At 37.9% G+C, this 21,723-nt stretch overlaps 1 protein-coding gene across 6 annotated transcripts in view; it reads left to right on the forward strand.

The window, feature by feature from the left end:
- UBE3A (ubiquitin protein ligase E3A) overlaps positions 1 to 21,723 on the forward strand; it is a 52,870-nt gene that overhangs the window by 26,198 nt on the left and 4,949 nt on the right. For all 6 annotated transcript variants that reach the window (XM_066313585.1, XM_066313589.1, XM_066313587.1 and 3 more), the window contains 3 exons: positions 5,442 to 5,752; positions 8,857 to 10,112; positions 18,292 to 18,436. In XM_066313585.1, the coding sequence (XP_066169682.1) occupies positions 5,442 to 5,752; positions 8,857 to 10,112; positions 18,292 to 18,436 (1,712 nt within the window). The remainder of the gene's footprint in view (positions 1 to 5,441; positions 5,753 to 8,856; positions 10,113 to 18,291; positions 18,437 to 21,723) is intronic.

Raw genomic sequence — 21,723 nt, forward strand, 5'->3', positions numbered from 1 at the left:
ACCTTGTTAAACCTCATGCTGTTGGCCTTGGCCAAATCAATCCAGCCTGTCCAGATCTCTTCCTGCCCTCCAGCAGATCAATGCTCCTGTCCAATGTGAGAGTTATGTGTAAAAATAATCCAAGAATTACTGTGTCCTAAGCAGAAACCATTCAGAAGTGTGTTATTTCATGCTGGTATTTCCAGACAAGTATGAAACATCCATGTGTATTTCTAAAATTTAGGTAAATTTTGAGCAAAAATGATGCAGTTTTAAACTTCAGGCATGTTTTGAATGTAAATGTAAACTTTCACTTAGGTGAATTTTAAATTATTACATGCTTCAAATCTTTCAAAAATTACTTTAATGTTTAAACTTCTGATTTCCTCTGTGGGAAGAGATTCCTTTACATGGTATTTCTCTGTATTTAGTTTAAGGTGTTTGAGAAATGAAAATTCTGTTTCATAGGAACTTTTGAACTGGTACACTCAATCCTTGTTTTTTCACAGGTTTTAGACATTCAAAAATTACAGAAAATGCAGCCCAGATCACCTTTGGATTGGTGTTACATGTTTCTCACAATACTCCACAGTTTTGGCCCCATTTAAATTACAGATGCAAAGTACTTATTATCTGGCTTTTTATTAGCTAAAGAACTTATGGAAAGCTTAAAGGCAGTTCTTTTTTCTGTAACTACCACAAGCTCAGTGAACACTAATTTCATTTTAAACAGAAAAGTGTGCTTGTGAAATTGTTGGACTTCATGGAGGGTAATTTGGTGTCTATTTTGGGTGCCTCTCCTCCTCATTGAAGCAGTGCATATTGCTTGAGGAGGTTATACAAGGCCCACTGAGTGGGAAGTTATCCTTTAGTCATAAGGATATGCCTGTGAAATATTTGTGAAATGTTTACAATTGCAGCCACACCAGTGCGGTTTCATAGGTGGATGTGCAACAACAATGAGTATTTGGAAATGTGTATTCAAGTCAGTCACTGCAGCCTAAGCTACAGCAGTAACAGTGTGTACAGTGAACTAGGCCTTGAGTTTTCTAAAGGACCAGTTGCTCTTCACCAGATCCCTTTATAGGAGCTTAGAGAGCTGCGGTCTTCACGGGTGTAGTGTGAGCTAAGAATAGAGAGTGGTTTTATGTTACTTTGCTTGATGAACCAGTTTTAATGCCTCAGGCCAAGAACTTTAGTTTTCAGCATACCATATGAACAGGGGAGTGTAGAAAGAGATCAAGTTTTCACTTTTGGACAATGCAGAGAGTATGCTACAAGTTCTTTTGCTGAATAATGTAGAAATAGGAAATGTGGGCTTTTGGCAATGAACGGTGATAATACCTGGAGTACAGCAGCAGGAATGTGGTATGGAATGTCTTGTAAAATCACGCACTGACTTACTCAGAATTGCATTTTCTGTAAGTCCTTTTATTGGTGAACCTCAGTAAGGGTAGCTCTTGTGGAAAGCTTGGTAAATTCCCTTCTACCTTCTAAGGTCTTTTATTTATTTACCTAAATCATTTGTATGAGGTAATGTGAAAAGCCTGTGGAGTAGCTGTCAGGGTGAGGGGGGATGATCCAGCTGGATCCCTGTAAGTTTATTAACTCATACAAGAATACTCCAAGAGATGTCTAGTGTCATTGCAAGGCCTCTCTCGAGGATTTTTCAATAATTTTGGGAATCCAGAGAGGCCTCAATCTCATAGGACACTGGCCAGTGTTAGCCCAATATTCAAGAAGGGAAGGAAGAGTGACTCTGAAAGCTACCGAACTGTCAGTCTCACATCAGTGCCTGGTGAAGTTATGGACAAGACTATTCTGTGAGTTATTGAAAAGCATCTAAAGGACATAATGAAAAACATGTCTTTCATATTGAAAAATACCGCAGACATCAGTCACAGCCAGCATGGGTTCATGTCAAGCCTAATTTCTTATTATGTCAGGGTAACCCATCTAGTGGTTCAAGGGAAACCAGTTGATGTCATCTTTTTGGATTTCTACAAAGCTTTTAATGCTGTCTCACAGTATCCTTCTGGACAAAATATCCAGCACACAGCTGGATAAATACATCATGTGAGGGAGGGGTGAGCAAGTGGCTCACAGGTCAGGCACACAAGGTTACTACAGTAAATGGAGCAACATCAGACTGGTAACCTGTCACTAGTGGAGTTCCACCGGGCTCCATCCTTGTGCCTCCTCAACATCTTCATAAACTTCTCGAACACAGGTCTGGAAGGTGTACAGAGTAGGTTTGCCACTGTTACTAAACTGGGAGTTGCTGTTGACTCCCTGGAAGGCAGCCAGGTCATGCAGAGAGACCTCATCAAATTAGATGGTTGGGCTATCACCAATCTCATGAAGTTCAAAAAATACAAGTGCTCCTGAGACCTGCATCACAGAAAGGCCTCTGGGGTTCCTGGTTGATGACAAGTTGAGCATGAGTCAGCAGTGCCCTGGCAGCCAGGGGGGCCAACCCTGTCCTGGGGTGTATCAGGCACAGCATGGCCAGCTGGGCAAGGGAGGGGATTGTCCCGCTCTGTTCTGAACAGGGGCAGCCTCACCTTGAATATTGTGTGCAGTTTTGGGTATTGCAATATGAGAAAGATACAAAGCTATTAGAGAGCATCTGAAGGAGGGCTACAGAGATGGTGGAGGGCCTTGAGGGGAAGCTGTATGAGGAGTGGCTGAGGTCGTTCGGTCTGTTCAGCCTGGAGAGGGACACTGAGGGAAGACCTCATCAAGGTCTGCAGCTTCCTGATGGGAAGCAGAGGGGCTGACACTGATCTCTTCTGTGTGGTGACAGAACCTGAGGGAATGGCATGAAACTGTGTCAGGGAAGGTTTAGGTCAGATATGAGGAAAAAGTTCTTCACCCAGAGGGAACAGGCTCCCCAGGGAAGTGGTCACAGCACCAGGCCTGAGTTCAAGAAGCGTTTGTTAGGCACATAGTGTAATTCTTGGTGATGGTTCTGTGCAGGGCCAGAAATTGAACGTTGGTGATCCTTGTGGGTCGCTTCCAGCTATGGATATTCTATGATATTCTAATACTGCTGTATCTAGTACTGTTGTACACCATATTCTTCGCTTCTATACTTGATTTAAAAAAAAAAATTAAAAATACAATCTTCAGTCAGACCTTTGTCTCTAATAGAGTTTCAGAGAACTTGAGTCAGTGAATCTCCAAACACAAGTCAAAATAAAAGTATTTGTACAAACAGCCTTATTTGTAGGCATGGTAAAATTTGAGAAGTAATCAGTAGCTAAAAACTAAAAGCAAAAAAAATATTGAGTCCTTCAGAAGTTTACTGTTAGACTTGTTAACAAGTCTAAGCTTGTTTGTCTTACAAGACTTAGCTTTATCTGTGGCCATCTCAGACATCACCTGATTAAAGTGGAGTGTTGTTTAAAATTATAAAATGTGTTGTTAATGTATCAGTGTTTATACACTGGTAGAACTTTATTTAAACTAGATGTGTGAGCTAGGAAGGTGTGCATGTTCGTGGCCACAGCTCAAGTGTAAAAATTTGGGTTTTTCATATTAAATATTTAACTTGCTTACCAATGACAGTATTTCACATTCAATATTCACTAAATCTGGTGGTCTGGAATGATTGAAAGTCAAGAATGACCAAAGCACAAAATTTTGTGTTCAGAAATAGTTATCTCTGAAATAATTTACTGGTCTAAGTTGTATTAAAATGCTTGAGGGGGATTGGGTGGTTTTTCTTAAAGCCTCTGTACTAATGACTGAAGTATGAAAGACAAGATTAAAAAAAAGCCCTTATTTTTAGATGCACATCTAAGAGAGAGAGAGAGAGAGAGGCAGATTTTCCTAAATCTACATATAAAAATGTGAGACCAGAACTCTTCCCTTAGATTAGAACATAGCTATTCCTTGTTACACAGTAATGGTTTTAACGGTATTGCTCATGCTGCATTTTCCTTAGACATCCATCTCAAAGTGCCAGGGAAACCTTTCTCCTCAGTTGTTTTTTTTTTTTTTTTTCTTTATTTTCCTTGGAACGTACTGGAGCATTTGAAAGCTCAGATAGACATCAAAGTAATTGTTTTCCTTGTAAGGTATTTTCTTCTCTGGGATCGTGAGATCTTGAAGGGTGAAAAGAAAGAAGCAGAGGTGTTATTGCTGAGTAATACACAGCACAGTAGTCACTCTCAGAACATTTTTGCTTTTAAAGTAGCTGCATTGAAACTGCTCTTTAACCAGCCGTTATTAACAGCGAGGTGCAGCAAGTGCTGAGTAGAACCAGTGGGTCTAGCACTTCAGTTCTGAAGTACTTGTTTTGTGCAGAATCTGTGCATGCATTGACATCAGGAAAGGCAGTTTTAAGTTAATATCATAATTTCTGATGCTCTAATCTTTATAGCACTGTATCACTAAAGTTCTGTAAAAAGTCTGTGTGTTATATCTAGTCAGAATGTTTGAAATCTTTCACAGCTGGTAGTGTTCATTACTAACTTACTATCTTAAATGAAGTTGAGGCTTGGGGGTTTCTTTCTGAAGTGTGGTGAAATATGGTGCTCTTGGTGCTGCATGCAGCTGCTTCTGTCTTGGTTACCTGCAGCTTTCCAGTGATTTCTTTACTATTTGCATGTTTCTATAGAAGTCTGTGATCTTATTAATAAGGCAGTTACTTTTTATTTTGTGCTTATATAGTACTGAGCACTGGACTTGTACAGCAATACAGCTGTGATTTTTCAGAATGCATACTTGCCACCTATAATGGCAGGAGAAATGGAAGGATTTGGCAGCTAGCACTTTTGGGGGCTTTTTTTTTTTTCTTTTATCTAGACAACTATATGATTTATTTAAGCTGAGAAATAATCCAGCCTTGAGCTCATCTGTAATTGTGTTTTTATCATCCGTTTAATTAATCAAGAAATATTTTTGTACTGATTTAAATAAACTAAATATGATAATTTAGTCATCTGGAATCTTGTTAAAATGGGTAAAATAGTGTAGTATTGATAGTATTGCTAAATAAATGTCTGAATTGTGTACGATGCCTCTTTTGTCTGTCAGTGGTAGCCATGCCTCAGTACTATATATTAGATACAACACCTCTACAAGATGCAGTTCTGTTTCAGTTGCAGCCTTGTTTTGCATCTAAATTCCTCTTTTTTTTAGTGACAGTTGAGATTGTTCAGAACTGTACAAGATTGTCTACGCTGTAGCACTACCATGTAAAGCTGAAAACTGTTCATAGAGAGGATTTATCTTTTACTTACATAGATCCCACAAATGAAATTGTGTGTTAAATATATTTGCGTTTGTCAAAAAGAGAATCCTGCATTTAAAAAAAATCTTCTAATGTGTTCTCTCTGACAGAAATCTTGTGTTTCAGTGCCTGACTAATCTCTGCCTTGCTGGTGCTATTGAATGAGCTTTGTATGTGAAAGCTCCACTAATCCTTGTACTTACTGTTTGAATGTTTGCTACAGGAAGCGAGCAGCTGCAAAGCATCTAATAGAGCGCTACTACCACCAGTTAACCGAGGGCTGTGGAAATGAAGCCTGCACGAATGAATTTTGTGCTTCCTGTCCAACTTTTCTCCGTATGGATAACAATGCAGCAGCCATTAAGGCCCTCGAGCTTTATAAGATTAATGCAAAACTCTGTGATCCTCATCCCTCCAAGAAAGGAACGAGCTCAGCTTACCTAGAAAACAATTCCAAAGGTGCCCATAACAATTCCTGCACTGACAGAAAAATGAACAAGAAGGAAATGCAAGGCCCGAGAGATGACTTTAAAGGTAAGATGTTTACAATTTTTCTCAAATAAAACGCATTTCGTGTGGACAAGTACAAGCCAGCAGAATTCACTCTGGTACTCTGGTGGTGTTCTGCTGACTTTAGTAAAATACATTCTTGGACAACTGAATATTTATTTTGTGGATTCAGAAAAATGGCTGGTTTAATGCTGAACATGGATTCCAAATCTGGATCTTGACCACATCTCTGTTAAAATCAACATGCATTTATTGTCTCACAAGAAAAGCGATGTTTGCAAACATGGAAAAGCTTAAGATGCTGTTGTATGACTGTTTTAGTTTTGCTAGTTTTGTAATTTTTCTGCAGTTAATAAATTATAGAAGTTATGCTTCTAACTAATTCCAGATTCTCCATTAAGAAACTTAACAGGTGAAAAAAAATGATGCAGTGGATGTTAGGCAATATGTTCACTAAGCTAAGAAGTGTTTAAGCACAGTTGTTTTTAAGCTAGTGTAAAATAAAATACTGTTCTGTATGTTTTTTCTAACTTTTGTTTAGCTTCTCAAACTATATCTAACAGTAAATACATACTAATAGAAAAATATTAATTGTCACCAAAACCCATGATGCAAACACATCCAGAAACCAGGCTAAATGATGTTTAAAGCCGTTTGAGTGGTCTGCCTTTGAGTAGACCACCTTCAAGTATTCTAGCAAAAAGTATAAACACAAGTCCAGATTAATTTATTTTAGCTAAAGAAGGTGAAATTGTTTAGTAAAGATTTAAAAAGCCCTACTGCATTCACAATAAAACATAGTACTGTGTTACAAGCAATCCAAGATGTTCCAGTCAGTAGCAGCATCAGTTCCTTCTTTATTTGATGCAAGGATAAATTTGTACCCAAATTATTTATGATCTGAATAAGCAGAGAGGCAAACACTAGAAAGGGCAAATGGAAGGCAATGTAGCATTAGATGAGCAAGAGGCACATTAAGTCTGTTTTGTGATCTGTCTTTTTTATTTTTCATGGAACTTTTCAGATACAGAATTTTCCTTATTCTGTCTAACCATCCCCTCTCCCCAAGGCAGGTATGTAAGAGCCTTCTCAGCCTACCTCCAGAGACAGTCTGGTGGCTACAGCAGTGACTTAGACTTCTTCTCTTGGAGCATCACAAGTATTGACCTTTCTTTGTAGACAGAGGGCTTTAATGCATTCTAAAATCTCATCTGAGGCTTAGTTACCTTTGGAATTGGGTGATGTCAAAGGAATCTAGCTAGCACTCTGAATCTTTTAAAGGACTACCTGCTACAACAGTTACTGGGAAATCTGCAGCAAAGTTTAGCAAAACCAAGGAAAAGGATGTGTAGCTTGCTTTTATGGTTCACATAGGATTGAAAGTCCTAAATGAATTGAAAGAAATATCATTCCAAAATAATTACTTAAATTACTTTTCTGGAGTTCCTGAAATAGTAAAACCTTTAAAAGAGTCAATGAGGGATTCCTGTTTAAGAATGGAAATCTGAAATTGGTGATATTGTTTAATTGTCAACTTGTGCTGATAATTTTTATGCAATGAATAATGTCTGTAGTCCAGAGACAATGAAATCAAGACTATGGTACTCATTTTGAGGAGCCATGTCAAGGAACATCACCTGTATCAGCAGATAAATTTCTCTTAACACAAAAAAATTAGAGCTTCTTTTCAGACATGTTTTGTATCCTGAGCGTGCACTGCGGCAGGTAAAAATAGATGTTGCACTAAGCTTGAATCCTTTCATAATGTTTGCAGTAGACTTTCTTTTTTAACAGGATAGATTTTAGTTTTGAGCTTTGTCAGTGTCTTCACATTGGAAGTCAGTCTAAGCTTAGACATAAGCTTTAACCTTTTCTGTGTTCTAAGAGCGGCTTGGGGTTCTGTGAAAGTCAGCAGGTTGTCTGTCTTTGCATCATCTAGTTTGTATTTTTAATTTAAGGACTTCTTGGAATGAGTATCAGTGTAGGTAATTGCATTTCAAAATATTTAAGTGTACAACACCTTTATTAAGCATTTTATTAAATGTCTTTATTAAAATGATACATTTTCTGCAGAGGTAGGTAGTTCTAGCATGGTTGGTGAATACAGTTCTGAGATGTTTTCTAGATCTCTAGAGATGCTATTAAACAGATTCTGTTTTAGTTCTAAATTATGTGTCAGTTCAGAAGAATCTGCTTAAACTAAAATATCTTTTCAGGATCTGATCGTGTGGTAATCCTACTGTAAATCATCACTTGATGTGAAAGCATCTGTGGGTTCTGTTTGAAAAGTAACATAGAAAGCCATAAATAATGTTTTCTTTTTTCTAAAGAAAAAGGAAGATTTCCAATAACAAATGGACCCTTCAAACGACTTATTTTGTATCAGGAGTTTGGGGAGAGGGAGAGCAGACAGGTATTTGGAGCAGATGATGTATGTAAACCATCTTGTTCATCTGAATAACATGTTGTTGAGTATACCCAAGTTGCTTATCTTAGTGAGGCCTAACATACAAAGAGAATCTACATACCACGCTATATGTGTAATTTAGAAAGCAGCATAAATTTTAGAGCATATATTGAGGGTTTGGGGAGGATTTTCAGCCTTCAATTTCATCTAAAAACAGTTGCAGAAAGCACTAAAAAGAGAAATAAGAAATCTTAAATTCCCGTTAACATACAACAAAACAAGTGATTGAGTCTTTTCTTCAGGATCTGGTTTGAAAAAAGCTTGATACAGTTTTAGTTTGTTTAGTTTAATGACTTACTTATTAACTGTGCAGATTTGCCAGAAGACTGTATTGTCACAGCCTTATTCATTAAGTCTTTTAAGGTTTAAACCTCTTACTGATTGCACTTGCTTAGACAATACAGTACTGTTAACTTCCAATTGTAATTAATTGGCTGAAAAACAGTTTCACCATTGTGCACATTCTGTGATTGACATCCATGAATAAAATATTTTACAAAGTCAGTGAATAAAATCATGATCTGTCTTGACATTCAGCAGTTCCACTGTTTTTGCAGTTTTAATGATGATCTGACACACAGATTTCTTGGGTAGGGCAAATGTGAAGTATTTTATCTTTTTGATTTTTATCTGAATAAAACTAATATCTATCTTTTTATAGATGTGACTTTTCTAACAGAAGACAAGATATATGAAATTCTTGAACTATGTCGAGAAAAGGAGGATTATTCCCCTTTAATCCGGGTGATTGGGAGAGTGTTTTCTAGTGCTGAAGCACTGGTACAGAGTTTCCGAAAAACCAAGCAGCACACCAAGGAGGAGCTGAAGTCTCTTCAAGGAAAGGATGAAGACAAAGATGAAGATGAAAAGGAAAAAGCTGCCTGTTCGGCTGCTGCTATGGAAGAGGATTCTGGTGCATCATCATCTTCGTCATCAAGAATAGGTGATAACACACAGGGAGATAATAACCTCCAAAAATTAGGCCCGGATGAAGTGTCTGTAGATATTGAAGCAGTCAGACGGGTCTATGATAGGTTACTTTCTAATGAAAAAATAGAAACTGCCTTTTTAAATGCACTTGTGTACTTGTCACCTAATGTGGAATGTGACTTGACTTACCATAATGTGTACTCTCGGGATCCTAACTATCTGAATTTGTTTATTATCGTTATGGAGAATGGCAATCTTCATAGCCCAGAATATCTGGAAATGGCTCTGCCGTTGTTTTGCAAAGCAATGAGCAAACTACCCCTCGCAGCTCAAGCAAAACTGGTCAGATTGTGGTCTAAGTACAGGGCAGATCAAATTCGGAGAATGATGGAAACATTTCAGCAGCTTATTACTTACAAAGTCATAAGCAACGAGTTCAATAGTCGTAACCTAGTGAATGATGATGATGCTGTTGTTGCTGCTTCAAAGTGCTTGAAAATGGTTTACTATGCAAATGTAGTAGGAGGGGATGTGGATACAGATCATAATGAAGAGGAAGATGAAGAACCCATCCCAGAATCGAGTGAACTAACTCTTCAAGAGCTGTTGGGTGAGGAAAGAAGAAATAAAAAAGGTCCTCGAGTGGACCCACTGGAAACTGAACTTGGTGTTAAAACTATAGATTGCAGAAAACCACTTATCCCTTTTGAAGAATTTATTAATGAACCACTGAATGATGTTCTAGAAATGGACAAAGACTACACTTTCTTCAAAGTAGAAACAGAGAATAAATTCTCATTTATGACCTGTCCCTTCATATTGAATGCTGTTACCAAGAACCTGGGATTGTATTATGACAATAGGATCCGGATGTACAGTGAAAGACGCATAACTGTGCTCTACAGCTTAGTCCAAGGGCAGCAGCTCAACCCATATTTGCGACTGAAAGTGAGACGTGATCACATCATCGATGATGCGCTTGTCCGGGTAAGTCCTGCAGCAACACGGAGCTTGGGTTTGTCGGTTCTCACTCAGGCAAGCTACACGGGCTTGGAGTAATTGAAAAGGACTCTGTGTGAGTGCATGCATATGTACTAGATTTCCTCTAGAAGAATCTCAAATAGCTTTATTGTTTGAATTCTAAGCACGATGCTGAAGATTTCTATGCCCAGCCGAACTGTTTCTGCTCAGGGTGGTTGCAGATTTAGATGTTTCAAAGTGTCAAATAGCTCTTATTCCCCCGTTATCAGATTCTGCACAGGTCTTAATGGTGAGAGTGACCAACTTCTGTTTCTTTGTCCTCTGCACTGTCCCGGATCATCTTCTGATGGTAGGGATTTTCAGATGGAAGTTTGAATTAAAACATTTTAGTTGTGTACTCTTCTTGTGGACTTGAAAATTTCTAGAAATAAAGCATTATTTTACTTTGGTGCCAATACTGATATGACTGAGAAAGGAAGACAAACCTGTTAGTACCAGAGACATGTGAGAGCAGCCTGTTTCTGAATATACTGACTTCTTAAATTAAAACTTAATTCCATTTCTTCATGCATTTTTGGAAGAGGGGAATCATACAGAATATGAATCATTTTACAGTAAAAAGGTCCATATATGACCTTATCATGTTCTTTAATTTTTTATAATCTTTAATGAGGATCTGTCTTTTTTTAAGGCTGGTCGTTTTCAAAAACTCATTTACCCATGTTCTGTTATTAAAGCACAAGGTTTGCAAATTTTTTAATTTACCCATGGCTTTAAAACTTGTCACTGAAGACCCAGAGAGGTGTTTAGAGAGGTTTTGGGGAAATTACCTGATTTTGCCTTTCAGCCCAGCTGTTACTTGTAGTTAAATTTGATTACTTTAACTGCCAGTGAAGGTCAATTGTGAGAACCCTAAGTGACCTCCTACCTTGATTTTTCTGTATGTCTAGGAATTTCCAACTGGGTTAGCTGCTTTGTGGGAATTGCTGGTATCATGACTTGTTGGGGAAAGCATTTGTCTTCAGCACCAAAAGAAAAAATGAAATTGCAGTGCCGAAATGGCTTCTGTCTGTAAACTCAACTTTATCTTAGGCAAATAAATACAAAAATACTGCATACCATGTTTTTTTAAGAAGACTTTGTAATGTCACTACCTATCAGATTTACAGTTATGTCCAGTTTTGTTTTGTCGTATAATAGTAATGGAGTTTATTCCTTGAATGTTTGGCTTTGAGCACATAAATACTGGAAAAAAGGGAAGTATAATACTTTCTTTAGGAAGAGGATGAGCTAAAAGAGCATAAGAGCTAGTTTTAGGATGCTTTTTTCAATGTCAATTCCAGCAGAGCAAAAGCAAACCTTCCTCTTTATGCTGATAAGAAGAAGGAAAGTCCATAAATATGAGAAAAGGCATTATTTCACATACTGCTTGTTGTGGAAGTTGAAACCTTTGAGGACCAAAAAAAATATGTTTAGTGTAAGTTAAAAAGCTTGTGTGCAGCATCAAGTTTTGCAGTGGAGCCAGAGCAGTCACTGCTGTGCACACTCTTGGCCTGTAGGAAGTTCAAGTAATTTAAATCAGATTAAGCTCAGACATACTAATCTAAATGGTGATGCACTTGCAGCAGCCCTTGCTCAGCCTCGCAGCCTGAGTTACATGCTTGGGCAGTTGCCATGATTCCTCCTATGGCTGTTAATTTAAACTGTCAGAGATAGTAAATTATGGTGACCTGTCAGAGCCCTGAAGAAAGTAAGGATTTTGACTGTTTATTCTGGGACAGAAAATAAAGGGAAAAGATAAAATTGTTCTAAATTCAGGTAGTCTGAACTGAACTGTAGTGGTAGTCAACAAGACCAAGTGCAGCCCAGGCATTTCTCGGAAGTGGAAAATGGATTGTACTCAGTAAAATGGAGATGAACCCCTACAAGCCATCCAAAGTAGAGGAAGAGAGTATGTACTGTTTCAAACAGATGATACAAGGTAGCTGTTGTGGAATGACCTGGACTTAGGGAAAGTTGTATTGTATTGTATTGTGTGAAGCAGGTACAGAATCCACCTTTTAACTATAGATATGTCTTAACTGATGATACAAAGTATCATTGCTCAAGGAATATATTTTAACTATTCCCCAGGAAGTGTTAGTGAATGGAATGTTCTAATGTTACTGCTGACCACAGTGTGCCTTGTTGTCTTTCATTTGTTTCTTCTCATTTTAATATCAGAAAAGATGTAGTAGAAGTACGTTTGGAAAGCTCAGAGTCTCTTCAAAGAAACTGTAAAGTCCCCATAAGGGTAAAAAAGATCATGAAGAAGACATAAAAAGATGGATGGAGATGTTGAACAAGAAACACTGGTTTTCTCAACTGGCAACCCCTAGTTTTATTATCAGGAATCAGGCTTAACATAAGCGAAATAACGTTTTTCACACTATGTACCTTAAGATGGTGGGTGTTTGCCCAGGACCTGCAACTCTTCATGAAGGAAAGATCCATCAAAAGCTAATGGACATTACAGACACTTTGGTGTGAGCCACACACAAACCTCAGGAAATCTCTAAGCTGCAGCTGTGTTGGTAGCTGGGAAGCTGTTCCAGGGGAGATACTGTTCTACACTGTCAGCTTTCATCAGAGAGTGCCTGATCTGTTCAAGCATTGCATGCTGTGGTTACTGGTACTCTCTGTAACTGGTTGTGAAGCTATTTTAGTAATTTTCACAATTACTTTCTAACTAGTCTGAAACAGGTCCAGAGGCAGCTCTTCAGTCTCATGTCCTAAGTCTTAAAACAGTTTGCTCTGTCTCTGATGAGAATCTAAGATGGGCACCATGAGTTTCTGTAGCAGCACTGACATCAGACTCAAGTGAAAGCTGCACTGGAAGACTTTGCATCAGGGATGGCTGCAGTTTTGGTTGTACAGTATTGAACTTTGGAATGATCTCACTGAAAAATACCAGAAAAATTTTATCTGCAGTAGTGAAGGCATGTTCTTAGATCTGTTCAATGACAAAGTCTCTGAACATGCTTAATATACATGCTTATGATTATGACTACCAATATATTTACCCTCAAATTTCATAATTTTTAACTTTAGAGATTTGAATATTTATGAACTTTTTTGAATTTTAACTACTATTTATGTCACTAGACCTGTGTCTTCACAAAAAAATCACTGAAGACTTAATTTTGATTATCTACAGAAAATTGATAACTTCCTAATAAACCATTTTCAAGAATATTGACTAAAATTATGTTGAGATGGTCTTACTCATATTTTCATTATTAATGTTCAGTATTTTTCAAACAAATATATTGATCAGCCTTCGCAATTTCTTGCAAACATACTAAATACTGGCTTTCTGCTAATTAGTTGAGCTGATGAGGTCATTACAAGCTATTTTTCTCCTATCTCCTTAGTATTTTAGTTTTTATGATTCAGTATGTGTTATTGGACTTCATGGATTTCATTAAAGCAAATATGAACACTGGTGGGGTTTTTTTGTTACTATTACTAACATAGGACTTTTTTCCTTTTACTAAGAATTTGAAGCGATACATTTGAATATTTTTAAGGCGTTGTCTTGTTTAAAGTTGCTTATTTAGAGAATCTTAGTTCCCTAAAACACATACATATAAGGAAAAAATTTATTTATGAATTCCTTATTCAGTTCCTTTGCATGTATGAATCTTGCCTCAGAAACTTATTTTTCCTTTTTTATTGGAAATTATTTAATGAAATCTCTCTTTGTATTATATATTTATTGTATACTTATTTGTGTGTATGTTCGTCTGAAAAGTCACCTAGGGACAAGGGTGGAATGTTAGAATTTGTAACACTTTAGTCCCCACTTAATTTTTAAGGAACACTTATATTTGGGAATTGGGATCTCAGTTTGCAGTTCCTGAAAGCAGTTAACGTGCTTTTTTCTGTCTAGCAGGTTTAATAGGTTAACTGTACTGCTGAGTCATGTTGTGTGAGTGTGGTAGTAATGAAAGGAAATATATCCTTAAATCCTCTCTTCTGCCTTTTCATTCTCCAAGAGCTATTTCTTTCATCCCCTTCTTCTGAGTTTACTCTTCCCCCACCCCCATGGCCCAGGTTAAATGTGGCGTTCTTCTCAGGTAGCAGTAATTTAAAGGGCGTGAGTTATGACACACAACTTCTGCAAGTGAGAACGTGGTGCATTCCTTCAGCAGAATCAGGCTTCTACTTGCTTGCAAATTAGAAACTCACTTTGACAGATTTCACATGGAATGCAGACAACTAGTGGGCAGCAATCCTCTCCTGCTTGTGAATTACTCTGCTGAGTGTACTGATGACCAAAATTCTTCTCTGACCCCTGAACCCAGCAGGCAGATTCTCTCCTATATTAGCAGCAGAGTACTTCAGGAGATTTGACGTTCTTTCGGACTAACTTGAAGTTTTGTGTGTTAGGGTGAAAATGTCAGCACTGGTATGCCTTGGTTGGATGCAGAGCATGTGCCTGTTGATGTGTGCAAGCTCCAAATGCATGAACTGTAAAGTACAGCTGGAGAAAAGGCTGCTTTGCCACTGTAACTACTTTTCCATGCCTGTTTTTAGAAAATATGTTGACTGACTTATGTCATGATGTGTCACTGGTGCTTTCAGGCTTAAATTAGCTGTATTCTGTCATTTTTGCTGTCCAGTTTGGAAAGTATCCCTGCCTCTGCCTTAAAGAGAACTTTTATAGTATGTTAGAACTTAAGGTGGTTTGTGTTAACTCTTAACTGAATAGAAATGAGTTCAGTTGATATCTATTTTAAGTAGGTCACCAAACACTGGTGTTACATTAAACTTTTAAATGTTATTATATTTCTGTTCTTCAGTGAACATTCCTGTCTTTCAGGAAAGCAGTGTTATTCTGTAAACAAAGTAAAATCACCCAATCACCACTTCTAAGCTGTGGTGCATTGTTGTGTTTCGGCAAACAAAATACAGATATTCTTTATGATGTCATCTCAGCTTTCAGCTTTTCAATTCATACATTTTTCTGCTGCTTAAGACATGGTACACACCTCCTTTTTAGGAAGTCCCTGGAAAATGTAATGATTATTTCAGTTATGTGGCCAGTCAAATCATCATGACAGAAAACAACTTCTAAAACCTCGATAATTCACACGGTTGGATTGTGTTTTTCTAGCAGCATCTATGTTGACAAGGTTGAGGTAGCTGTGATTATTAAAAACAAAGAAAGAAAGGCCCCCAAAAGCCCAAGAATCAGAGAGCAATAACTGGAGTTCATACTTCCTGCTATAGAAACACTGCTGCAGTTCTGCTAAAATCCAGTGCCTCCTTACTGTTGTGTTTGCTGCTGTTGCCCACTGCATTCAGTTTTTATTGTGAAGCATCAGTGTTGACATAGATACTCAAAGGAGCAGCTAAACCCACAATTTTGAGTTGAGCAGCTTAGCAGCATTTTCCTGCTTATAGAATCTACTTCAAGGAGCATCAGGCTTTGCTTGAAATACTGGCTTTTGGGTAATCCTTTTTCTGACTCCGTTGCAGACATCCAGTGCACTGTTCTCATCTGCCTAACCAGCATTGCTCAACTAGGACTGTTTCCTTCCTCTTTTTTTTTTTTTTTTTGGCTGTTTTTGTCAGCCAAAAAATCATTTTGAAATTTCTGTGACTGCTCTATATGTATAAATATGAGCACTTTCCTTAGTGTGTTTCCATGACACAGGAGAGTCTTCACATTATTACAACTATTACATAGGGTTGCTGTCCTGAAAGAAATGCAGAGACAACGTATGCTCTCTCAGAACTCATGAAAATTCATAAATCATGCAATATAGTAATTTACTGGTGGTAAAGACTACAAAGCCAGCAAAATCATGACAAGAGAGAAAAAACCCACAGTTTTATTGCTGTCAGTTGTAAGTGGAATGGATCCAAATAGGAAAATTTGTGTCTGTCCAGCTTGAATCTTTAACCTGTATTTACATTTTTAAAATAAATGCTAGTTCTCTGTTTTACAGAAGTTGCAAGTTGTACTTTGAACATGGCTTAAGCTCTATTGTTGTCACAGGAAAATAATTTTTTACACAAATGGCTTACACAACCACGTTTTTCAGAAAATGTTGTAGTTTGCTGATTGAAATATAGACTAGTCTCACTTGCTGTCATTATTGGAGTCTTCATGGCTTGTCTTCATGGTTTTTTAACTGATGTTTATATGCTATGAAGTTAGACTCTCTTTCCAAGTTTAGTTTTCAATAGCAAGTAGTGCAATTTTTTCTCCACATACTCCTTTTGCATGGGGTGCTTCAAAGCCTTCAAACCCATTATGGTAACCCCCTAACTCTGTCACACATCCTGCCCTGATACACTGCTTGGATCACGTCTGACTGACTTGGCAGTTAGCAGGAGAAAACGTGTCTTGCTCGTGGTGTGATTTTGTGAGTCAGTGGTGTCATTACTGCTGCCTTTACCTTCTCTATTCTGTTCCTGTTTTACTTTACACTTCCATAGTAAAACTCTGGACTGTAAAGAGTGTTGGCATGTGTGGATAAGGTAGGGTAGTGAAATAAAAAGTAAGGTTTAGCATGTTAAGGACACCTGTTGGTAAGTACAATTTGCAGTAGCCCAAATCAAGGGCAAATCTCACAAGTAATATGGTCTTGGTAGAGGAGTATACAGGTCCATCTGTGCCTTAATTTACTGCTGTTGAATTTTCTTTGCCACCTAGGTGTGTTTAGTCTAATTGTGCTGCATAAGTGTAACCAGTGTATTTATGCTTTTAAGTAGCATATCTCCTATCGGCTGCAAAATATTCTTGCTTAATTTCTGATTTACTGATACAGTTTTGATGTAAGCAAGTGAAGGACCTGGCAGTGTGCACTCACAGCCCAGAAATTAAACATACTCTGGGCTGCATTAAAAGAAGCGTTGCCAGCAGGTCAAGGGAGGTGACTGTCTCCTACTCTTGTCACACTGCCCCCTGGAGTGCTGCATCCAGCTCTGGGTCCTCAGCACAAGAAGTATGTGGACCTGTTGGGTTGAGTCCAGAGAAGGGATGCAAAAAAATGATCAGAGGGCTGGAGCAGCTCTCCTATAAAGATAAGCTCAGAGAGTTGGGGTTGCTGAGCTGGAGAAGAGAAGGCTCCTGGGAGACCTTAGAGAAACTTCCAGCACCTAAAAGGGGGCTGATAAGAACTGGAGAGGAAGTTTTTACAAAGGCTTGTAGTGATGGGACAAGGGCAGATTGCCTCAAATGACAGAGGAGAGGTTTAGATTAAATGTTCAGAAGAAGTTCTTTACTGTGAAGGTGGTGAGGCACTGCAGCAGGTTGCTCAGGGAGGTTGGGAATGTCCCATCCCTGGAACTCTTTAGGACCATGCTAGATGGGGCTTTGAGCAAGCCGGTCTACTGGAATGTGTCCCAGTCCATGGCAAACGGGTTGGAACTATAGGATCTTTCCAGGTCCCTTCCAACCCAAACTATTTTGTGGTCTCTGATGGCCTTTATATAGACTTGAAACCCTTTCTTATAAAATGTCAGACTTTGTATTTGGCCTTAACTGAATTTTCACTGTCAGTGCAGTAGGTCTGTTGAAAGGCATTGAAGTAATAAGAGCAAGAGAGTTTTGAGACTTCCTCATTAGGGTCAAGGAGAGGGAGTTGATTTGACTGTGATATTAGTGTCTTTTTTGTTTTTAGTTTTTTTCCCCAGTTCTTTGTTTGAGAGATGCAAGTTCTCATCAAAGAAAGGCTTGTTTTCTGTCTCCCACTCTGAAAACATACCTGAGTAATCCCTTCACAAAGCCATTTATTGTCAAACACGTAGATTCTGCAGAATCTTCATTGTCAGATGAATTTAATTATCCTAGTGATACATCTTGTTTTCTTCCTTTTTCCGTGAATTGTGTGCAACACTATGATAACTTGTTTTAAATAAGTTCCTAGAAGAATAGAAAGAGAGAATGCTAACAGCCAGAGAGCTTTAATAGTCTGACAGATCAGTTCTGTGGTAAGTTTCTTGTTGTTAATCCCCAGATTCTGAAACAAGTTTAGAGTGGTTTAGCATTACTGTTTCTCTTATTTTACTGTTGTGATTTGTTCTTGCTTTCTTCTTAATTTTGGAGGGTACTTTTGGTTCATTATTTGATACTAAACTTTTCTAGTAAACAGATTTACTAACGAAATATTTCTGTCTCTTCACTTAATAGCTAGAGATGATTGCCATGGAAAATCCTGCAGACTTGAAGAAGCAATTGTATGTTGAATTTGAAGGAGAGCAAGGAGTAGATGAAGGAGGTGTTTCCAAAGAATTTTTTCAGCTGGTTGTGGAAGAAATCTTCAATCCAGATATCGGTATGTGTTCTAGTAATTTATTGCTTTAACAGATTTTTCTCACAAAAGGTTGGCCTGGATGATCTTCCAGACTGGATTGTTCCATGTTTATGCTTTCTATATTCACTGCTGCTTCTCTATGAAGCTCTCCAGATTCATTGATGGTCGAGAGAGTATTTGGTGCACATTGAGGCTCATTATGTTGTCAGCAGTCATCCTCCTAAAGAAGGAATGATGGAAGCAGTAACTGTGTATTGTTAGTGAGAACCATCATTACTTGTTTGGATACAAATCAGTAGTACAGGGTTTCTTTGCAGGGTTCCTTTGTTTGTTCTCTCACCTTTCTCCTCGCTCTGCTTTGTGATTAGCTTCTAAAATTAGTGATCAAACCAAAGAGGAAGGAGCTTCTGCAATAAAGCAAGAGTAGGACTATGGTGAGTTTTTGAGTTATTTCCTCCACTTCCTCCAGCTTAATAAATCTGAGAGTCTCAGTTCTACAGGTCCAAAGTGTGACAGCAGTGTCTAATTTGGTTGTAGTTAAAGAACCAAGAGTAATTTGTTATATTGTGTTTTGGCAGTCATACTTCCATCATAGTATTTTTCCCTTGCTCCCTGCACCAATTGTTTGTGCAAGGACATGCTTCTTTTAATGTGTAGCTTGTCTGCTACTCTGGAAAAATGAAAATGTTATAAAATTATAAGAATAGTTCCTGTTAGAATAGAAGTGAGACTTGCCAGGCTCCTATACTAATTTCACATTTTATGTGAAATATGATGTTACATTGTACTTCCTGTAATGGCTTCCATTAAAGAAGCCTAACATCTCACAGCTGTTAATTTGGTTTCACTGGACTATTTTAAAAGAGAAAGCAGCTGTTCTTGGTTTTGTAGCTTAGAAAATTGGTAAAAATGCACAGAAATCTATTTTGACTGGATTAGAGAGGAGGTGTCTGTATCAAGTACCCAGAATCAGTAACAAAAATCTGAACCTTGCCACTTGCCCTTCACCATATGCAAGCCAGTTATTATAACAAGTGGTACAGAACCATAGACAAGTCGTACTCACTCTGAAAAATGCTATTAACTTGAAGAGATTTGGAATCTGAATTAGCTTACTTTGAAGTATGGCATAATAAAGAACTCCTAGTGCTTTGATTGATGAAATTTTATTTTCAAGGCTAAACAAATACATTCTCAACTTGAGTTTATCTAAACAGAAGTTGCATGGGTGTATTGAAATACTCTTTATTTAGTAATGCTAAATTGTGCCTGAGCTAAGATCCAAGGGCTGTGTATATACTCTCTGCATTTAAAGAAAGGTAATAGATTAGATGTGCATGCATGTTTTAAGTTTTACTTCTGTATTAAAAATGTAAAAAAGTATGTACACATTTTGTATTCATAGTAACTCTGGGAGGAAGAAAGCTTTTTATTGGCTTTTGGCATAAATATGTAAAAGCAGAAAATGTAGCTTGCATTCAGCGTGTGTGTATGTATATGCATTGCAGTATAGCAATTCATGTATGCACCAGATACAGCAAGTGTCACTTCTGTTGATTTATAAATGCTTTCTTTACATGAGAAAACAAAGGAAATCCTTTAAGTGGAATTTAAATGTCTGTCCTCTAATAGGTATATTTGAAGAGATGTATATTGTTATTATAGTTTCTTTGACATTTTGAGTATTTCCATATTAAACTGCCCTAAAGTTTTACCCAAAGGAGGCAGTAACTCAGAAAAAAAATACTGGTAAAGGTATTCCATGGTAAAGGAGAAGAAGTGATAACTTCATATAACTTCAAGGGCAGTTGTTTTCCTCTTTTTCTGGAGTTACATTATGGTTTAATGTACTGTTAGTTTTAATTCTGGTAAGGGAGTAAAATACTGTATTTGATGTTAAAGTGTTTCCAGATCTGGATCTGGGTAAACTGTTGATTCTTCATTATTAGACATTTGCTGGAGTTGTTTGTTTTGACAGTTTAACATCATATTCCAAAAAGTTCAAGTCATTGCTTTACATAGCAGCAATCCAGAAGTTACATCAGTCAGTTCAGGAAATGGCATACAGGATTCTATATAATGTTTGTCCTATATATGCCCGAGTTGCTCATCCATTTCTGATTTCCAGTTGCCTTATCTGATGGGTGGGTCAGTCTGTTATTTGTGTGCTCCCCTAATGGCTGACCCAGCCCTACTCACTTAATGAGATACATAATCCATTCTGGGGAATAGTCAAGAGTCTTTGAATGAACTTACAGTTTATTGCCTTACATGGAATGAGGAAAGAGTCTTTATCTCCTGACTGAAGATGATATTTTCAGTCTTAAGAGTAAGCTTGTGTTCATGTGGTTTTGTAATCAGTTTGTACATCTGCATAGGTTGTAAACAAGCATACCTTTTAAGATAAATGCTTGTGGAAAATGTAGTTGATATTCTTCACCACATCGATCTGACTTACGGTGTGTTGAGAATAAGGAGCCTGGGGCAGTTTTTCTTAGGCGCTGCTGGAAAATCATGACAGCTGTACAAGCAACAGGTGATTGGGACTGTACCTGTCCAGGATGGTCTCTCTCTCACCTTAAGTCTATAGGGTTTGCCTTTATCTTGCTTCAGGATCTAGTCAGGTAAGCAATGCACTCTGTTGTGGATTTCATTTCAATAATTTTTAGCCCATACACTCCAGTTTCATAAATAAGAGCTATATTGTGTCTTGCTAAAGCTAAAAGGGTAAGGAACTCTGCCTGTCTCTTGTCTTCACATTTTCTCCCTGCAGCTTCTGGCATGTGCCAGTTCCGCTGTTTGTTGAAGTCTTCACTGTTCAGCTCATGAGCCGGGCAGGAAATTGATCACATGAAATAGTGAACTGAATGAGTGAAGCTAAACCACTCCCTTAAGACAGTGACAAGCTGTTAAAATTGCAGCACCTTCTTCTGAGACCATGGTCCATTTTCCCCTCAAGCTGTGTGTAATAGCTGCAGTAACAATGGTCCTTGAAACAAGCAAACAAATCTGTTGGGTATCTAATTCTTAAATCATGTCTGATGGTCAATCCCTGCTCCATCATCATAGCTTCTAATTAAGTAGTCGGGCTTCATCTTGTCCTGTTCCTTTGTTTGAACTGGCCTTTGAGGAAAGGCTGTCACGTTTTTAGTAATTTGAATCCTTCAGGATTGTTTCATCCACGTTTTTGACTGTGTTCTTTTCTTGTACTGCTGTATTTATCAAAGTCACAATCGCTGTTGTCAGTGTGCTGCTGGTTCCTCAGTAGTGGAGGAGATGAAAACTTGTGTACATGCACCTTCAGTGAG

This window comes from Sylvia atricapilla, chromosome 2 (genome assembly GCF_009819655.1).
Source record: "Sylvia atricapilla isolate bSylAtr1 chromosome 2, bSylAtr1.pri, whole genome shotgun sequence".
In the NCBI taxonomy this organism is placed as follows: domain Eukaryota; kingdom Metazoa; phylum Chordata; class Aves; order Passeriformes; family Sylviidae; genus Sylvia; species Sylvia atricapilla.